The 22172-nt window shown below is 40.3% G+C and overlaps 1 protein-coding gene across 1 annotated transcript; it reads left to right on the plus strand.

Moving 5' to 3' along the window:
- The first annotated feature begins 18778 nt into the window (after nt 1-18778).
- On the plus strand, nt 18779-21040 carry LOC133792083 (uncharacterized). The gene is made up of 4 exons (XM_062229992.1): nt 18779-19383; nt 19473-19712; nt 20189-20618; nt 20996-21040. The coding sequence occupies exons 1-4, from the start codon at nt 18779-18781 to the stop codon at nt 21038-21040; spliced, it is 1320 nt and encodes a 439-aa protein (XP_062085976.1).
- The last annotated feature ends 1132 nt before the right edge of the window (nt 21041-22172 follow it).

The raw sequence follows: 22172 nt of genomic DNA on the forward strand, positions 1-22172 counted from the left end.
AACCCCAGCCAGCGAGCTGTGGAGACTTTATGTCGACGGATCCTCCAACGAAAATGGATCAGGGGCAGGCATCATACTGATCACTCCAGTAGGAAGCCAATTTCATTCCCCTTTAAGGTTCAACTTCGATGCATCAACTAACGAAGTTAAATACGAAGCATTATTGGCTAGACTTCGAATAGCCAAGGAACTCAAAGCTTAGGGGAATATCAACCTCGTGACATAAAGATGGTTGTGTATCTAGAGAAATCCAAGGTTGCGCTTAAACAGTTCGATTTCTATGCTATAGAGCAAGTTCCCCTAGAACAAAATTCAAATGCAGACGCACTCGCCACAACTAGCGAGGTCAATACATTGAACGTGGTCCTGATAGAGTTTCCATCGACCCCAAGTATCAGCGAGCCTGAAGAAGGCGACGTATGCATGGTAGATTCTCAACCTACCTGGATGACCCCAATAGTCGATTACCTCGAGACCGAAATTCTCCCAGCAGAATGGAACGAGGCTCGAAAACTGATGTATCAGATCCCGAGATATACTATTGTGGAAGGAAAGTTGTATCGGAGAGGATATTCTATGGCACTACTTCGATGTGTAACTCCACCTGAGGCAAGAAAAATCCTGGAAGAAATCCATGAAGAATTTTGTGGAGATCACACTGGGGGGCATAGTCTATCCAAAAAGGTGATAAGACAGGGATATTTCTGTCCCACAGTCAAGGCAGACGCGTTCAAATATGTCAAGAGATGTGATAAGTGCCAGCGATTTGCTTCAATTCCACGAACTCCACCTACCGAGCTCACCATGCTTGCCTCCCCATCGCCATTTGCGGTGTGGGGAATCGATCTTAAAGGCTCACTACCAACAGGAAAAGGTGGAGTGAAGTATGTTGTGGCCACGCTCGATTATTTCACAAAATGGACCGAGGCCGAACCCCTGGCTACAATTACCTCGAAAAAAGTCTTAGACTTTGTGGTAAAAAATATCATCTGCCGATACGGAATGCCCGAAAAGATAGTGTCGAACAATGGTACCCAGTTCGACAGTGACTTGTTTACCCATTTCTGCGAAAAGAATGGGATAATAAAAATCTTCTCCTCCGTCACCCATCCCCAATCAAATGGCCAGGTCGAAGCAATCAACAAAACCCTTTTAAAAGCTCCGTAAAGAAAAGGTTGGAGGAGGCTAAAGGAAGATGGCCTGAGGAGTTACCCCAACTTCGACAAGACATACTCCCTTCTCCTTAGCATATGGATGCGAGGCCATGTTGCCGATTGAAGTTGAAATACCTACAATACGGAGCCATGCCTACAATCAGGCCTCGAACCAATCCCAACTCGAAGAAAGTCTAGACCTTATTGAAGAAAGACGAGATGAAGCCCAACTAAAAAATGTCGCATATCAGCAACAAGCTACCAGATATTTCAATAAAAAGGTTCGAGATAGAAAATTCGGATTGGGAGACTTGGTATTAAGACATGTATTTCTGGCTACAAGGGACCCATCTGCTGGGGTACTCGAACCTAACTGGGAAGGACCTTACCAGATCGAGTCTATTATCCAACCTGGGGTTTATAAATTAACGAGATTGAACGGAGAATTGGTACCGCGAGCTTGGAATGGTGAAATCTACGACCTTACTATCAATAATGTTTTATTGTATCCAAGCTTGTTTATTTTTCAGACTTTTTATTAATAAAGTGTTGAATTTTGTTGAAAAGTTATTCTCCTTATTCAATGTTGTATTTTTTTTTTTACAAACTCTCTTAATTCAATAACTTATGGTCACACTCATAGGATATTAAGGGGGCATCAGTGGTATACAATAATACCATAAGTTTGAAAAAATAGCATAGAATAAAAACGTCTGGATCATTAACCTGACATAGAAGTTACAAGTGTCTGGATATAACCAGATGCGCGAGCTAAGATGATCTAGACATATAGCCAGATTATCAAAATTATAAGTGTCTGGATATAACCAGATGTTCGAGCTATGATGATCTGGACATAACCAGATTACCAAAATTATAAGTGTCTGGATATAACTAGATGCGCGAGCTAAGATGATCTGGACATAACCAAATTATAAAAATTATATGTGTCTGGACATAACCAGATGTGCGAGCTAAGATGATCTGGACATAACCAAATTATCAAAACTATAAGTGTTTGGATATAACCAGATGTGCGAGCTAAGATGATCTGGACATAACCAAATTATCAAAATTACAAGTGTATGGATTACAAGCTAGACACGAGCTAAATAAGTTTGGAACAAACCAGCTAAAACTAATCGACAGAAAGTTGGAATATAAATAAATCTACTTCGAGTTTAGTCAAGTTTGAGGCTGGAATATTTTGCAAAAAAGATTGTTTCGACCTCACAACCTTGGGGAGCTACTCGAGGAAGAGGAAAAGTGACTAGAAAAGCAAGATATAACTAAACTACTAATCTTACATGACATTAAGCACTTTCGAGTGCATGGTGAAAGTAAGGTTCGACCTTGACAAATAACAAGATCAGACATGGATACATCGGGTAAACTGTGCATGAATGCATTGAAACTCAATCTTAAATCCAACAGATGTGTTTGTACGAATAAACAAACATAAAAGAAAACCTTTAAGATAAGATGCTTCAAATATTTAGACCAGAAATGTAAAGCAAAAATATTAAAGTAAAAGCTGAATGTAAAATTAAGTGTATAAAGGGTTTTGAGCAAAGAAAATCATATACATAAGGATTAAAATTACTGTTTGAAAAAATATAAAATAGCCCTAAAGTGAGCTATAAATTGTATTTTCCCCAAGGGCATAAATATAAAAGTGTTGCAAAAATGTTAATGGGATGCAGCCCATGACCTCACTTCTATGAAGCAGGTGCATCCCCCTCGGCAGCATCGGGCTTCTCCGCCATCTTTTCAGCCTCCTCCTTGGCGTCCTCCTCATTGAGCTGAGCTTTCCACCTCCCAAGGAATTCATCTTCGAAAGTGTCCAGAAATATTGTGTCGAGATCAGCATTGTTGGCCCAGAGACGGTACATGGCCATATCAAAAGTACGATCCTTCTTCCGCTTAAACTCCTCGAGAAGGCGATTATATCGAAAGTTGCCTTCTTCTCTTCCTCGAGCTTAGCATTCACCTCCTCAAGCTCCTTGATCCTGGCATCGTTAGCCTCCAATTTTGACATGAGGTCAGACACCATCAACTTTGCAGTTTTGAGCTCGTCTGCAAGCTTAGTCTGGAGGTTCTTAACCTCCTGAGCATGGGTTCGGCTCGCATAGAACTCATTGCTCAGCTGGTAATTATGCTGAGCAAACGCGGTGAAAGCCTGAGCTAGTATACATAAACAAAAATTGGTTAATAAACACACAGGATAAGTCCATTAACATGACAGAGTAAGAGAACTTACTAAGGTAAAGAGCTCGCTGCCCTTGTCAAAGAGTGTATTGGTGTCGCAGCAAGAGGTGAGAAACTACCATTGAGGAGCTCCTAGATTTCTAAGACTCTGGCCAACTCGGGAAAGTACGTCTAATCCCAAGATGACTCTGTGTTTCCCCGCATCATTGTCGAACACGTACTCGGGAACATGAGTCGAGACCGACAAAAATCGTTCCCGTGAGGGAACCTATTTCTGCGGAGCCAGAGCAATTTGTTGGGAGATTTGAGCTTCAGGGGGAGGCGGAGGAAGTAAGACCTCAGTGGAGACTCTGACCTAGGGATTTGGATCCGCAACTTGGCTCGGGTCGTGTGTGTCCGAGGCAGGAGGTGTCGCCTCGAATTTTTTCAGAATCTTGGATGGGTGCCCCGATCTCTGTGAGGCCCTTGGGCGCTTGCTTTGCTTAGCTCAAGATCGGCAGCTGAGCACATTATCAAGATCAGACTCCACGTCGCATGTAGATACACATTAGTGATCGAGCCTAAAATACAAAAAGAAACAAGGCTAAAGTTAAAAGAAACCTAACTGGAACTCTCCCCTGAGCTTGTGCTCGGCGACCAAGTAATCCCCCTATTTTCAGAGGAGGCTGGGGGAGTCCCTTCCCTATATGTAGGTGACAGCCTCAAATGTTTTCTATAATCATTGGTACCGTACTAAACGGCGATCCCATCCCAGAATTCGTTTAAACTATACATAGTTTGGAACTGGCCTAACCAACTATCGAGCCTATGTACCCTATAATTTATCCAGGACTAAACATGAAAGTTATTCCCGGGGATCCTGGAATAATATCAAGGTATTGGGCTTATGCTTAAGCATAGATGGCGACCACATAGTCGAGCTAAGTATAATTTTACCTCCACCACTCGAGCTCGAAGCCTCGTCTTGGGCTTCATTTCCCGAGCACGGACGATCAAGACAGCGAGCCACTGGGGAGCAGGCCCATGATCTCGATGACCTCTGTCTCGGAGGAAGCTTTTTAGTGGGAAGAGGCACATACTCCCACTTTAGGTACTTGAGATAAGCGACATCGTCGGTCAATTGATCTCACTCCAAGAGGCCGCAGGCTCGAAGAATTTTCTTCATGAAGAAAATAAGACAGGGAGCGCCAACCATACGGCAGTTGGAGCAGAGCCTTCTTGTGCTCCACCATTGACTCTGAGGGTGTGGGACGGTGATAGTTGGCTGAAGAAATGGATACGTGTTATTATTTCGAGCTTAGTCAGTAATCGAGCAAGAAAGGAATGAGTATCTGAACTTACGAATTCGTTGGAACGAGTAGAATTTTGAAGGAGCAAGGCTGTCCATCCAGAAGAAGGCTAGCTTGAAGTTTGGAGGATGGTTCGGCATATCCTCAAATATCTTCTTCTCCTTTGGGTAGCTCGATAGATAGTAGAAGCCATCCCCTCCCCAAGCTTGAGAGGGTTTGTTTTTCAGGCAAAAGAGATACAGAATCTCTCTTGGTGAGGGTCCTTCCCACTTCAGCTTGTGGTATAGCGACATGAGGGCAGATAAAACCTTGTATGAGTTGGTCTGAAGTTGGAAGGGGGTGAGCCCAAAAAATCCAGAAAATCCTTAAAAAAGGATTTCAGGGGAAGAAAGGCCCCTGCCTTCATATGCTCGTGGCACCAGACTGCAAGCTTCATCTTATTGTCGGGGTTGCCATCACCTGGGGCATAGCAGCTCCGCTCGTTTGGGGTCGTAGGCTGACACATCAGTGTGCTGGTGAGTTTCAGGCCGTGACAAGCCAGGATCATAGATATTTGGCCCATCGAAGTGACCGAGCTCCAATAATGCTCGGCCTTGAAGAATTCCTCCCTGCAGGTAGGAATGGTAGCAACTTGCGAGGTAGAAGGGAGGTTTGAAGAGTCCTCCATCAGCAAGAAAACAAGTACACCATGCTCGAAAGCATCAGTGACTTTGAGTTTAGGATCAAGTGGAATAGGCTTGAGCTTGGGGTCCAGATCTGGATAGATCGAGACCTGAAGTTTCTACCTCTTTCTTTCTGTGAATTCATCAATCTAACGTCAGAAATGATCTCGGATGTCTTCTTGTTCGCACCTCGTGCGGTGCTCTCATATCAGTCGCTGGTTCCGAGTGAAAGGAGATTTCGGACTGGGAGTTGATGAAGAATAAATAATTGCGATCACTGACCCCCACCAATTTTCAGAGTTCTGTGACATCTAACAAGAAAAAAGAGGGCGAGGGCCAGGCATGCAAAGAATTATAGAATATAAGTTTGGTGATTTGAGCTCGAAAGCCTGACATCACGGAGTAAGCTCAGTCAAGACCGAGGTCTCGAGGAGCTAAGATCGAATTCGAAGTAGAACCCCGAACTATTGGAAAGTTCGGGCTTCGAGCGTGTATTTAAAATGGGAGTGGAAAAGTTCGGATTCATTTTTAGAATCCTGGATTTTCAGGGATAAAGTTGACGATTACCCAAAAAGGTGATAATTTTGGGATTTGTGCAATTGAAAACCCTGATTTAGAACCCCCATTTCTTGGCTTACACGATACGCTACTCTTTATCCGAAAAGACCCTATGTTCCATTTTTTACACTAAAATCTGGGTTTTAGGACTATGGTTCAAAACTTTGAATCGGAACATTATGTTAAGCAATATTTCTAAAACTACGAGTTACCACATACATTCATACGCATATGAAAAATGTAAAAATACATGAAGACATAAACGTACGTGGTCAAGAACAAGAAACTTACACACTGAAGCTTGAAGATAAATGGAGATCGTTGACTGTAAAAGTGGTTGCAAAAAAGCTCTCACAGAATCGAAAATGCTAAGAGTATTATATCTCTTCGGTTTGGAGAACATGCAAGGAGAAGAAAAAAGAAAAAAAAATCGAATCTGGTTTTTCTTTCTCTTTGAAGCTTGAAATATAGAAAGTAAAGAAGAAGAGAAGAAGAGAGGTTATATATGTTGGGGTTTTATTGTAATGACCCAACTACTCTAGACTTTTGGACCATTAACGAAAACTATACATACTAATCCTTAATAAAACTTACAAGTTAAAATACCATAACTTTATTAAGAAACTTTTAAAAATAAGAGTTAAACTTACATAAAATTCAAGTTAGGATATGGGATCCCATTATTTTAAAAACAAAACATAACATAATTTAAAATAAAAAGGGATTACATAACAAGTGCGGAAAAATACATATAAAACCATAAAGAAACAAAAAAAAACTACATCCTCGAATCGAAACGCTCGGCTCTTGAATCCATTCTGCCTCAATACACATTCTCCAAGCTTCCAAGAACCTTTCCCGCCACTAAGACCTATTTTCCTGCACATATAAACAAAAAGGAATGAGCCTAATGCCCAACAAGGAAAATCTAACACATAGTTCATATGCATAAATTTCATAAGAAACATAAAAACATAACATAACACTTATATCATACACATACTATAATGGCCATTATTACTTGGGGTCCCATAGACTAAACAAGTCATATGCCCATGAGATTAGTGGGGTCCTACTAGCTAAGCAGGTCATATGCCCATAATCCATTTGGGGCTTGTTAGTCATATGGGTCATATGCCCAAGCCTACAAACATACATAACATAACATATTTCATAACATAAAAACATAAGATAGCATATAAAAAGCATATAACATATAAATTCTATCCTATTTTCCTTACCAAAATACCGGGATATGAGGACAGAGTTGGGACTTTGGAACACTCCTAAAAACCATTTATGAAAGGGGTGAGTCTATTGAAGAAAAAGAGATGAAGGAACTATACTTTTAAAATATACTTACCAAAACCTTTTGCTCAAGAATTTAGATTTCCTAACCAAAATAAGAATAAGGTTAGAATGAGTAGAAGACTATGAGAACTTTTAAAGAAAAAGTACAAAAACGAACTAGAGTTTGGGATACCTTGAAGACTTGTAAGACCAATCTAAACCTTGAACCGAAATGCTATAAAATCTTACTTCCCAAGTGTTTGATAAGCTTATGATGATCAAGCTTATGATTCCCAACCCAAGTGTTTACACTCTCACACTCACCTAGCAACTTGCAGCCTCTGAACTTAGAGTAAAAGATGAATAATGGCTGGGCACTAGGTCCTATTTATAGAGTTTAGGAATGAAAGGATCTTAATTTAACTTGAATAAAAATAATGGCTTTTTAAGTGAAAATAATTTGAATTATCGTTCAGCAGAGGCTGAAGACTCGTTCAGAAAGGTGCTGGACTTATCAAGAGGTTGAAGGTTTGAATGGGATACGATTTTGAAAACATTGAAAATATGTTGAAGGAGGCGATATATCGCCCCCTATAGGCGATATATCGCCTGGACCATTATGCAAGAGGCAAACGTGCATCGTTTCATGTTTTCCGTATCTTCGTACTGCGATATATCGCCCCCTATAGCTGCGATATATCGGCATACGCTAATTATTTAAACATGAATTTACACATTTTTAGCTTAATTCAAATTGAGTAAACAGCCTTGACTAAGCCCTCTAACGTTTTCAAAGCTGCTGATTGACCTTAGAGTATTCAAATTTTACCCTTAATAAATTTAATCCTCAAAATACTTAATCATTAATAACCCATACATAACATGTGCTAAAATCCCATTGGTTCTTATCTAAACCTTATAGTATAATAAATATTATCCTCAATATCAGCCATATTAATCAAACCTTAGGTTAAAATTAATATTCTTAAACTATAAGTTAAACTTAGAAAATCTACAAGTACTACTATGAGTGTCCAAATAAATCCCGGTCTGAACCAAAAATCCACAGTCATAAAGATAATACTATAATACTACTATCTAACTAGCTAAGTAAAGTTCTTGGACTCTACATTTATGCCATAATTAAAACCCAAATTCTTTGTAATCTCATTTTATTATCAATAAAAGAATAGAAATCATTTTTTTGACTTGGTTAATCACTTTGCTCACATGTTTTATTTTCATGATTATTTGTTTAATATAAACTTCTATTAAATCCCGAGCATATAGCTAACTTATTTATAGTGACGCAATCACAGTGGAATATAAATATGATTATATGTTCAAAATAAATTAGTCCTAAGATTAGTCAGTGCACTGGATTTACACTGACTTGCCAATCTACGATATGATCTACTTGCGCATTACAGTGTTATGTTCTTTCCAGAACATTAGCAAAGTAGATAAGATCATATGTATTTGTTACATCGGACTGGACTGATATTGACAATTGATAAGATAAGTAAGCATATCATTATTATCTATTCTAATCATATCATATAGTTGACCATAGGTCAATTCAATCTCAATTCTGAGTGGTTAGTATTCTAACTGATTGTATTATTTGAGTTCTTTGACTTGTTCATTATCAGCTTACCCTACGGACTAGCCCATACTTACATCTTGGGAACTCGGTAGTATAATTGAGTGGGAGTGTTAATCATAGATATGAACATCTATAGCTTCTGATGAAGAAGTGAAATGATGGTTTCCTTTTAGTTTGGTTCAAGGTGTTAAATGATAGAGATCTCATTTCAGTAATTAAATTAGTATACTGAAATATCATTTACAAGGAACCAAGTGTTTTAAGGATAAAATACAATGAGGGGTAAAATGGTATTTTAGTCCTATCTCATTGTAGACCTTCTATAGAGGATTGAGTGACAATTATGGCTGTAACAATGGATAATTAATAGCATATCTATATTTGTTATAGAGCATTCTATGAATTCAAGAATGCAATTCCGAGTCTATAGTGGAGTCACGAGGAATTAATAAGTTAGTAAATTTATTTGTTAAATTTATGATAACTTATTGGAGCTTGATTTCATAGGCCCATGGTCCCCATTGTACCTTGGATAAAATCATCTAGATAGTCTCAATTAATTTATTTAATCATCAATTAGAATTATCAAAGTTGATCAGGTAAATTTTGGATAGTTTCACAGAGTTGTGTAATTTTGAGAAGAAAAGAGAAATTATGGCAGTTTTATTAATTAAGATAAATTGTTATCTAAATTAATAAATAAGTTTAAATCAAGGTTCAAATTATAAATAATTAATTTGATAAAGGATTTAAATAATTATTTAATTAATTAAATCAATAGAAAATAATACAGGCCTTGATTTTAAGTCCAATAGGCTTATAATCAAATGGGAAATTTCACGGGCCTATTGCCAATGATAATTTCGACCTAGAGAGAAGTCATCAGTTAAGATTTCTGAGACGATAGATAAGTTTAATCACTGGTTTTCTGATAGTTTTAGATTCTCTCTAAACACAAGTCCTTTTCTAAGCCTCTTTGTTATTTTCTCTTCTTCTCTCTATTTCTATCTCATGTGTTGAGAATTGCCCACACTAGTCTAGGTGGTTCTAAGGATACATTGGAAGATTGTGAAGAAAATAGAAGATTGATTCAGTTTCTTGATAATACTCTGCGACAAAAAGGATTCAAGAGTTAGAGAAACTGAAGGAATGACTCTTTAATTCCGCTGCGTATACTTTAAGTATTCTATTCTTTGTTTATCTTTGAATTCAATTTTAGAAACATGTTTTAGGCTATCTCGTATTATTTTGTTTAATATTAGATATACATGAAAATACATAAAGATCTTGTATAAGTTTTCCTAACAACTGGCCTCAGAGCCTTTGGTAATCTTTATTTTCATGCATGAACATGTTTAAAATTGGATTATTTGATATATTTGAATAATTGGATGGTTTTCATGTTTTTATGAAGCATATTGATTTTATGTGAATTTTAGCAATTTTTTAGGTTATTTTTTTGTGTTTTCTATGATATTAATTTTATATATGCTTTATTTTATGTAAAACATATTAAAAATTAATTAGGAAATTGTTTTTGTTTGAAAAATTGCACACAAAAAATTTTCGAAAATTTTTGCCTGCCTGCCATGTGCGTGCGCGCACACCCGTGCGTGCCCTCGTGCCACCACACGCACGCCCACGCACACCCGCGCGTATGCCACACGATGAACAGTAACCGGTGATCAGTACCGCTGGTACTATTCATCCAAATTTTATTTTAAATTAAAGAAAATTAAAATTGTTGAAATTTATTATTTATAATCAAAACCAAAAATATCTTTTTTGTTTTATCATTTAAAATTGTTTTTTTTAAATAGGATATTTTTGTTAGTTGGGATTTAAATAATTAGATATTTTCTACAAAGATTAAAATTCAAATTTAAAAATAGACTAACAACTTAATTTTAAATCTTTTAATATATTAAAATATTAGAATTATGATATGAGATATTTAAGATATTTTCATTTAAATTCTTGATTTTTAAAAAATATATAAATATCTTTTAATTCTATAGTTGTTAATATTTAAATTATTTGAAATTTAAATATTGTTAGTTAGATTTTCTTATGGATATTTGAATTTGTTTAACTATTTTGAGATATTTTAGGATTGTTATAACTATTTATATTTTATTTTCTTAAATGGTTAAAATATTAGCTAATAGTTGTAACAACACAAGATATTTTTGGAAAATAGTTAAGATATTGATTTTAAAATTTAAAATTGGTTAAAATTTAAAAAATATCATTTTTTTCAGCCAATTAATAAAATATTTTTTTAATAAATGGGATTTAAATTAACTTTAGTTAATTGTTGATAAATCCTATTTAAATTAAATTAATATTTTTTTTATCAAATTAACCTAAAACCAAGTTGATTGTTGATAAATGAAATTTAAATTAACTATGGTTAATTGTTAATAAATTTCATTTAAATTAACTTATTTTTGTAAAAAAAAAAATATTAATTTGAATTTTTTTTTGATAAATTCTAGATAATTAATTGTGGTATTTTTGGATAAATTCATAGAAGTGTTCATATATTAACATGATTAGGCCCAACTAATTATAACATGTCTGTTTGCATTATATGTGGTATTTTTACAATTGGGCTTAGATGCATATAGTGGCCCATATGTTTGTTAGATATATGGTATTTTGCCAAATAAAATATTCATAAAATGATAGATTTTATTTGGGCCCATTAGAAAATGTAAAGTTTAAATTACTCTCTTGTGGGTGATTCCACTTGTGAAGGCTCATTGCTTTGCATGACTACAGTGGTCCTAATCAATTAATAACAATTAATAAAATGAATGTTTAAATTCCTGTCTTTTGGACCTTGTATGGAAGATTTGGGGCATTTGTAGTGGGAACGACATACATGACCCAGCCCTCCTCCATACAAGCCCAATTGTTAAGGTCCATTTACCTGAGTTGAACTTAATTGTATAGGTTCATTATATTAGTTAAACCTAAATATTGATTAGCAACAAATTAATTCTAAATTAATTGAATTTGTTTCAATGTGACACTTTAGAATTAATAGGAAATTATAGGACTTTGGTTTTAAAAAAATTTAATTTGTTTAATTTTTTTTGGGAAAACCATAGTCATTAATTTTTTAAAAATAAATAATAAAAATACTATTTTTTTAATTTAATAATGAGCTTATTTTAAGATTTTTATTCGATCTCCACCGTTGGTTTAACATAGTCAATAGCTTAATGGGGCCTCGAGGCGCTTTGATTCGTCCCTTTACGGAAGGTGTTCATTAGTTATTTTGACAAGGTTATTTTTCGAAAGATTGATAATTATAGGTCAAATTCTACTAGACTCACCCCTACGGTGACTACTAGGACTAAATCTATGATTATTGAAACCGTGGGTCTAGCTCATAAAATAAGAGATTTTGTTTTCTTATTTTGATCGAATAATAGGTTGTTAATAATGGTGTCCATTATTAAATGAGTTTACAACTCTATTTAACTATGGTATTTTTTGACTCTCGCCAACCGGGACAAGGATATCATAGATTAGCTAAAAACCTAAAGAAATAGAGATGTGATTGTTTTTGGTATTTTTTTCTCATATCTTACATATTTTTGGTATATGGTGTGCTATTTCTTGAAATTTGTGTGAATAGATGTTTTATTGAGCAAATGTGATTGATTTCTATTTTATTGGTAATTTGTAGTTTTAAGCTAAGTAGTGTCTGTGTCTACTCCCATCCTTTCTCAACTTTCGATGGAGAAAATTTCCTTAATTGGAAGCAGTATATCAACATAGAGTTGATTGGTGACAACTCCGAGTTCGCCATGATTGAGGAATCCCCAAAACGAGCACCGTGTCCCCACGTACGCGATGGCACCGTCAATGCTCGTGATGGAACCGTAAATGCTTGGATAGCACCATCTTTACACATACATGATGACATAGTGAATGCTCGAATAGCACCGTGTCTGCATGTTCGTGATCAACTCAACTATGGTCTAACGCAGCTCATGAATGAGCTTCAGATTATTGAACTTGTCATGGGTGGACCTAGTAAAGGAGGTGAAAATAAGACTAATGTTGTTGTTGTTGATCCAGCTAAGGCTGAAGCTCACCCAACTTTGTCTTCGAAAGCTGGAATCAAGAGGAAAGGTGGACAAAACAACAACCCCAAGCCTGCAAAGGCTGCAAAGATGCGTGCACAACCAAGTGCACAGACGCATAAGGGGAAAACAAGAAATGTAAAGAAAAGTGCTTTCACTGCAAAGAGAAGGGGCATTGGAAACAAGATTTCCCTAAGTTTCTAGCAGCGAAAAATAAAGGTAATCATTATAGTTCATTTATCTTAGAAACATGTGTTTTAGAGAACGATAAATCTGTTTGGATTATTGATTCTGGATCTACCAACCATGTTTGCAACTCTTTACAGCTTCTTGAACCATGGGAAAAAGTGAACGAAGGCAGCTTAAAGCTTAGAGTTGGGAACGGAGTGTTCGTTGCAGTCCGAGCTAGAGGGATAGCTCGTTTGAAGTTCGAAAATAAATACTTAATTTTAAAAGATGTATTTTTTATTCCAAATTTTAGTAGAAATTTAATTTCAGTTTCCATGTTGCAATTAGAACAATTTGTTATGACTTTTACAAGTTCTAATATATCTATTTCCATCAATGGATCACAATTGTGTATTGCATGTTTGGAAAACAGGCTTTATATTTTGCGACGTAACAAACCCCTAACTCTTAATAATGATTTATTCAAAGTTGCTAAACCTAGGACTAATAAATGTCAAAAGACCGATAACGATAATATGACGTATTTATGGCACTTGAGACTAGGTCACATTGGCTATGATAGGATTCAAAGACTTACAAAGGACGGACCTTTGAGGGAACTCACCTTAGGTGAATTACCTATCTGTGAATCTTGTCTAGAAGGCAAACTGACCAAGCGCCCATTCTCTGCAAAGGGTGATAGGGCCAAAGAACCATTTGGTCTTGTGCATTCAGATGTTTGTGGACCTTTGAATGTACAAGCCCGGGGTGGTTTTGAGTATTTCGTCACATTCATTGATGATTACTCTAGATACTCATGTCTTTACCTAATGCATAGGAAATCAGAAACATTTTCAAAGTTTCAGAAATTCCTAGCAATGGCTCAGAACCAATTAGGTAAAACGTTAAAGATCTTACGATATGATAGGGGTGGAGAATATTTGGATATGCAGTTCCAAGATCATTTAACTGAACTTGGGATTTTATCACAACTTACTGCCCTAGGTACTCCGCAACAAAATGGTGTAGCAGAATGCCGGAACAGAACTTTATTGGAAATGGTTAGATGCATGCTTAGTTACTCAACTCTACCAACTTCGTTCTAGGGACATGCAATTGAAACCGCGAATGACATTCTCAATGTCGTGCCATCTAAATCAATCCCCAAAACACCTTTAGAATGCTGGAATGGTCGTGAACCTAGTTTACGCCATTATAGAATCTGGGGGTGTCCCGCTCACGTTCTGAGGAAAAAGGAGGGAAAGCTAGAACCACGAACTGAAGTTTGCATGTTTGTTGGCTATCATAAAGGTACTCGGGGTGGACTTTTCTATAGTCTTTCAGAAAAGAAAGTGTTTACTTCTACAAATGCTACTTTTCTGGAAAATGACTATGTCCAGAACTTTAAACCTCGCAGCAAAGTAGTTTTAGAGGAGATGGTTAAAAAATTGACTCCAACCAGTGTTCCATCGTCATCAACACGAGTTGATGATGAAATTCCCACTCTTCACGTCCAACCGACGCAAGTCGATTTAAATGAAGAAAGTATCGTTGTTCCTAGGAACCCAGTTTGCTATGGTTTGGAGGGTTTCAACACATGAGATAGATATAGAGAGAAGAAGAGAAAATAACAAAGAGGCTTAGAAACGGACTTGTGTTTAGAGAGAATCTAAAACTATCAGAAAACCAGTGATTAAACTTATCTGGTGGTGCTCTGTGAGCAGGTGGCCACCTAGAAACAAAAGATTGATGCTCAAGAAGGTAACACCGCCGCCCTTCAGGAGATGGTACTTGCCATGAAGGCAACTCTTGCAGCCCAAGGGTTGCGAGTGGACCCCAATGATAGCATACCAGCTAGGCATCCAACGGGCATGCCATCTGCACACTTCATTGGAGTACCACCTGTCAATGTGGCTAGGGTGCATCCCGAGCACCCAGCCACAAAGGTGCAAGATCCGCCAGCTGGAATGCCCATCGGGCACCCGGCAGGAGTTGGAGCCTCGATGCCGCCACAAGACAATGGTAAGGGAAAGGCTAATGACAATAATGCTCAAAAGAAGAAGAGGGCTTTTTAAGAACCCGAAGGCCACCAGGTTCCTCAGCAGGCTGGCAAAGATAACGACACAGCAGCCCGAGGACACCACCAGGCAGTAAGTGCCCATGGGGCTCGAGGCGTTCTGCACCGACTTGCCCATACAGATCACGTAAGGCATGGAATTGGTGTTCCCTCGGGACCTAACCAGCCCTATAGGAATAACGGTCCAGGGATGCGCTCAAGGAACACCCCACAAAACCGAGAATGTGGCATCAATATCTCAGTAAATGAAAACATCGAGTCCGATGGGGAGACCGAATTGACCCGTCCAGCGGATAACGGTGCCTTTCAAGGATAGTCTGACCTACGAGACAACCTCATTGCACGGAGGTACAATAAGGTAGGAAGATGCGAGCCTATTGGGAGAAGTCCGTCAGATCTCCAAAATAAACTCAACGCTTAGAGAAGAGATAACCCGGCTGAGAGCGTCAACCGGGAACGCGACCCGCTCCGTGCAGAGTTGGAAGGTCTAAAGCAGATAATGCTCAGATGGCTAGGCGTCAAGGCCATGAGTCTGACTCAGAGGATGAAGAGGTGGAGCCATGCGCCCCTCATCTTGTTGAAGCCTTGCTACCTATAGGCTTCAAAATGCCATCCATACCATCCTATGATGGTGGTTGGGATCCCACGGACCACCTATCTAAGTTCAACAAGTTAATGTCGGTGCATCGTGTCTTCGACAATGCTAAGTGTCATGTGTTCTTGCATACCCTGACGGGGCCAGGGAATGAATGGTTTAAAAAGCTCTGACCAGTGTCCATTCAGTCATGGCACCAGTTATCATCTGGCTTCCGAAGACAGTTCATAGGAGTTTGGAAGATAAGCTTTAAGGTCAATGCCTTAGCCAACTTAAATCAAGGACCTTTCGAGACCCTCAAGATCTACATTAACCGCTTCAAAAAAGAAAAAGCAAGAACCAAGAGGGTCGATGATGGCCAGTAGTTGATGGTATTACAGGTTGGCATATGCGCGGGGTCTCCACTTTGGGATGATCTCCAACAGAGGGAATGTCAGTGTATCGACGACTTCATTCGTCGAGCACAAGAGTACATCAGCTAGGAGGATGCCCAAATTGAGGCATTCAAAGCACTCGCCCTCTTCCCTACGTCAGCCACACCTGGCCTCGTGGCCTTGGGGATCCAATACTCCCCCTATGTTCACATCCAACAGGGCTCGGGGGGAGTCCAACCCATCCAGAGCGCCACCCCTTCTGATTACAGCGCCATGTCTGCTCCTAGATTTGGTATGGCTCCGGCAGGGTTCGAGGCAGCGCCCACTGGATACAGCACTTTTTAGCCTGTATTCAGTGTTGGAGTTGTTGCCCCATCCCAGCCTGCTGAATGTAGTAGAGCTCCCAATGGTACAAGGCGCGGAGGGAAGGGTAAGGGCCGCAAACCCAGAGGGAGCGGAACCACACAGCCCTAGCAGGGAGTCACATTAGGTGAGAAGTATGTCTCGCAGTATTCTGATTACCTTGACTTGGTAGACTCCCGAGAGAACATCTTCATGGCCATGGCACAACACGTTCATTACAGGAAGTCGTAGCCCATCCAAAGAGACAAGGATAGGCGAGACCCTAGTAAATTTTATCGTTTCCACAACGACATAGGGCACCGCACCAATGAGTGTCATCAACTCAAGGATGAGATTGAGAATCTCATCAAGCTGGGACACCTCAAGGGTGGAGCGCGTCAAGCACAACCTCTTGTGGTAGGACTGGCGTTCCCACCTGTCACACCACAAGCCCCGGTAGCAACTCCTGTAGCTCCCCAACATCCAGTTGCCCAAGGACCTCCTTCGATGAACGAGCAGGTAGGAACAATCTCAGGAGGGCCTCACTTGGGGGGCACTTCACGAAGCTCACAGAACAGATATGTGTGAGCTTTAAATCATGATGACGAGGTAATGGCTTTGGCCGAGCTGCCTACCTAAATGCCACGAATGACTGACCAAGCCATAACATTCTCCGAAGATGATGCTCAGAGAGTGCATTTCCCACATCATGACCCATTGGTGATTGAGAGCCAAATCTCCAACAAAATGGTGGTGCGGATTCTAGTAGACAACAGGAGTTTGGTGTCCTGTTTAAGTCAGAATTCAAGAAGACCCTGGTTAACTACGACAGACTTGTCCCCATGAGCCTCGACACTCTTGGAAGAATCCTTCATACTGATGGGGCAGATAAAGCTCCCTGTGACGCTTGGAGAGGTACCTCGCCAAGTCTTCAAATACCATACCTTCGCAGTGGTGGATTGTTCCTCGGTATACAACGCCATCTTTAAATGACATTCACTAGTGGAGTTTGGGGCTGTCACCTCCATCCATCAATTGTGCATGAAGTTCCCCACAGATGCAGGTATCAACACAGTCCGTGGTGACCAGAAAGAGGGGAGACAGTGCTACAATGCCTCCCTCAAGGCTCCAGTGATGATGGTAAGGGAGGAAGGTCTCAAGAAGTTCAAGGCCTCAGAAGTACAAGTTGTCCAGGAGTTAGGGCCCGATGAGTTAGACCCTAGGGTTTAAGAGGAGAGGTCTATTGAACCAATAGATGAGGTGGAGGAGGTAATCCTTGATACCTCCACCCCCGAAAAGAAAGTAAAAGTTGGGGGAAGCTTGAAAATGGAAGTTTGTGAGGCATTGGTGGGCTTTCTCTAAGGAAACCAAGATGTGTTCGCGTGGTCACATTCCGACATGACTGGGATTGATCACATATGCCATGCCTTGAATGTCGATCCTCGCTTTGCTCCCGTCCAGTAGAAGCAACAAATGTTTGAACAAACTCCAAAAGAGGCCATCAAGGCCAAAGTGGACAAGCTACTCTCCAATGGGTTTATCTAAGAAGCCCAATATCCCATGTGGCTATCCAATCTTGTCCTCGTGCCAAATCCGAATGGCACTTGGAAGACATGCATCAATTTTTCGGACCTTAACAAGTTCTATCCAAAGGATTGCTTTCCACTCCCCAAGATAGACCAGATGGTCGATGCCACCTCTGGTTACAAGTTTTTGTCGTTCATGGATGCATACTCGGGATATAACTAGATATCCATGCACGTCACTGATCAAGAGAACACTAGCTTTCAAACCGACAAGGGTGTTTATTGTTACATCGTGATGCCTTTCGGGTTAAAGAATGTTGGCGCCACTTACCAAAGGCTGGTTAACAAGATGTTCAAAAACTAGTTGGGGCAAAACATGGAGGTCTATGTGGACGATATGTTGGTCAAGTCCAGGACCGCCCCAGACCATGTGGGCAACCTGACTGAGGTCTTCGCGGTGCTCTGCCGGTTCAGGATGAAGCTCAACCCCCAAAAATGCACATTTGGGGTGGCCTATTGCAAGTTCCTAGGATTCATCGTAAGTGCTCGGGGGATTGAGGCAAACCCCGAGAAGATCAAGGCTCTAATCGAAATGCCATCTCCCCAGAAACATAAAGATCTTCAAAGCTTGACAGGAAGGATCACAACTTTGAGTCATTTTGTCTCCAAGGCAACGGACAAGTGCATCCATTTCTTCAATGCTCTCCAATAAAGTTGGAGGTATGAATTGACGAAGGAGTGTGAACAAGCATTCAAATAGCTCAAGGCGCACAGGGAAAACCCTCTGATCCTATCCAAGCCAGTAGACGAAGAGCCTCTCCTGCTCTACATGGTTGTTTTGGAAGACGCCATCAATACCGCTTTGGTAAGGGAAGAAAGCCGTGTTCAGCATCCCATCTATTATATGAGCAAAAGACTCCTCGGGGCAGAGTCTAGATACCCGATGATGGAGAAGTTAACCATTTGCTTAATGGTTGCCTCTAGAAGGCTAAGACCCCACTTCCAGGCACATCCAATTAAGGTCCTCACAAACCATCCCCTTAGACAAGTCCTTCAGAAACCTGAGTCATCGGGAAGGCTCTTAAAGTGGTCGGTGGAGCTGAGTCAAATTGACATCACCTATCATCTGAGGATTTCCATAAAGGGTCAGGCACTCATCGATTTCATTATCGAGTGCACCCCAGTGTTTGGAGTAGCCTGGAAGTTGTTTGTGGATGGGTCTTCAAACAAAAATGGCACTGGGGCAGGGCTTATTTTGGTTTCCCCCGAGGGACATAGGGTGCATAGTGCCCTCCGCTTTGGGTTTAGCGCCTCTAACAATGAAGCGGAGTACAAAGCCTTAATCGCTGGGCACCACATGGCACTGGAGCTCAAGGCTGAAGGAGTCGAGATCTTTAGCGATTCCCAACTCGTGGTTAACCAAGTTCTCGGAGAGTACCAGTCCCGAGGAACAAAGATGGCAGCGTACTTGGAAAAGGCTCAAGAAATGCTGCATAACTTTTAAAGATTCACTATTCAGCAAGTACTGCAGGAGAAAATTCTAATGCGGACGCCCTGGCTAAACTGGCCACGACCAAAGATGCTGAATTAATCAACGTCGTCCCTATTGACTACTTGGAGTCTCCGAGTATCTCGGATTCAGACGAGGTGGAGTCAATAGAACCCCAGATTGGGTGGATGGAGCCAATAGTTAAATACCTTGTCTCCGGGGAGTTGCCCCAAGAAAAGAAAGTCGCTCAGAAGTTGCTATACCAAGTACCGAGGTACATAATTATGGATGGTAGGCTTTACAGGCGAGGTTATTCTTTGCCTTTTATTTGGTGTGTATCCAAGCAAGAGGTCGGTTTAATACTATGAGAGATACAAGAAGGTTTCTGTGGAGATCACGCTGAGGGGTTGAGCTTATCCAAGAAAATCTCGAGACAAGGGTATTTTTGGCCCACCATGAATGGAGACGCGATGGATTACGTCAAGAAATGAAAAAAATTCCAACGCTTTGCCAACATCCCCCGAGCGCCTCCAAATGAGCTTACTCAGAGGACTATCCCATGGCCTTTTATTGTCTGGGGCATCGACCTTATCGGGTCCCCGCCTACTGGGAAGGGGAGGTGAAATATGGCATAATGGTTGTCCACTACTTCACGAAGTGGGTTGAGGCTGAGCCGCTCGCCACAATCACCTCCAAAAAGGCTTTGGATTTCATCATAAAAAATATCATTTGGCGGTATGGGCTTCCAAGGAAGATAGTCTCCGAAAACGGATGGCAGTTCAACAGTGAAGTGTTCACGGAATTCTGTCAACGGTATGGTGTCATCAAGAACTTCTCTTCCGTGGCCCATCCGCAGGGCAATGGCCAAGTGGAGGCAGTTAACAAGACACTTAAGTCCACTTTGAAGAAAAGGCTGGAGCAAGCAAAAGGAGCTTGGCCTGAGGAGCTGCTTGGGGCATTATGGAGCTACCGCACCACTGCTCGGACCTCCACCGGCCATTCTCCCTTCTCGATGGCCTACGGGTATGAGGCTATGCTCCCAGTTGAAGCAGTAATCTCCACACACCGACGGGATACGTGTGATCCAACCACAAACCATGCTTTACTTCAAGAGTCCCTGGACCTCATAGAGGAGCTACGCGAAGCTTCTCATCTTCGAGTAGCGTCCCACCAGCATAAGGTAGCCAGATATTTTAACTGCAAAGTAAAAGATAGAAAATTTGGGGTCGGATATTTGGTGTTGCGAAGAGTCTTCTTAGCCACCCGAGACCCCGATGCAGGAGTGCTAGGACCCAACTGGGAGGGTCCATATCAAGTCGAGAGTGTTGTGTGTCCGGGAACATACATGTTAGCCCGACTAAGTGGGAAGCTGATTCCTCACACCTGGAATGCCCAGCATCTTCGCTGGTATTACCAATAGTATGAGCAAAAAATATTGTCTATTTCTGTAATACCCATTGTAGCCTTCGGGCACATAAAATGGAAACCGTGAATGTAAAACACCGTAAGAAATTTATTGTTTGCTTATATTTCATTTTCCTTTACTTCCTATTAAAGTTGTGTAAGAGCACCTGTTTGCCTACACAAGTGATCGCAGACTAGTCTCCGATCACTTGGGGCATGGAGTTAGGGCAACACTACGTCTCACAAGGAACGACCTAGGAAACCAAACTTGTCAATTGTCAAGAGTAAGCCCAGTGATGCCATCCCGAGAAAAGAAAATCCTAGGAAACTATTAAATTCTAGCCTAGAAGGAAGCTTGTTCCAGGTCGAACTAAGCTTAGCACCTAGGAGATAGATAACCCAAGTAGCGTGAGAATAGACTATTGTCACCTCCCATGTACACTGAGCCCAATGAGCTCTGGCTAAGTCTCTTGGTCTCGAGGTGCAAACGGAAGGTCGAGTACCCTGTACTTGGCCTCGAGATATCCGTGACAGGGGAAGCTTGGCTAGTCGATGAGCGAAGCACCCCCAATGTTACTATATTTCATATCTAGAAAACCCAGTGTAGCACAGACTAATAATTTAGGTTACCATCCGAGGACAACGCGTGCCCAGAGAGTAATAACCAAATCCTAATCTATGTGATATGAACGGATGCCGAGGCAGCCTACGCCTGGGTGCTTCGTTAACACCACCTCCCAAGGAGGTGTAAGATGGTATGGATATGATAAGATATGCACTCGGAATGCAATGTTGAAACCTCGACCCCTTGAATAGTGCATACTCGGGGGGCAGGTGGTATCACATGCTAGGACCCCAAAAAGCCCAAATCTTTGGATTATGGGGGCATGAGACACCGAGTGAAGACCAATGGTGAATTACGCGTCAAAGTTACTTCTAGTTCGAGTTCTTGTTCGCGTGACATCCGTGTTACATCGAATTTATAGAACCAAGTTTTTAAAACAGTCTGAGTTCTTGTTCTCGTGACATTCTTGTTACATTGAATTTATAGAATCAAGTGTTTAAAATGGTCTGAGCTCTTGTTCTCGTGACATTCGTATTACGTTGAATTTATAGAACCAAGTGTGTAAAACTGTCTGAGTTCTTGTTCTCGTGACATTCGTGTTACGTTGAATTTATAGAACCAAGTGTTTAAGATAGTTGAGTTCTTGTTCTCATGGCATTCATGTTACGTCAAATTTATAGAACCAAGTGTTTAAGATTGTTTGAGTTCTTGTTCTCGTGAAATTCATGTTACGTTGAATTTACAGAACCAAGTGTTTAAAAGTGT

The sequence above is a fragment of the Humulus lupulus genome, chromosome 7 (assembly GCF_963169125.1).
Source record: "Humulus lupulus chromosome 7, drHumLupu1.1, whole genome shotgun sequence".
NCBI lineage: Eukaryota > Viridiplantae > Streptophyta > Magnoliopsida > Rosales > Cannabaceae > Humulus > Humulus lupulus.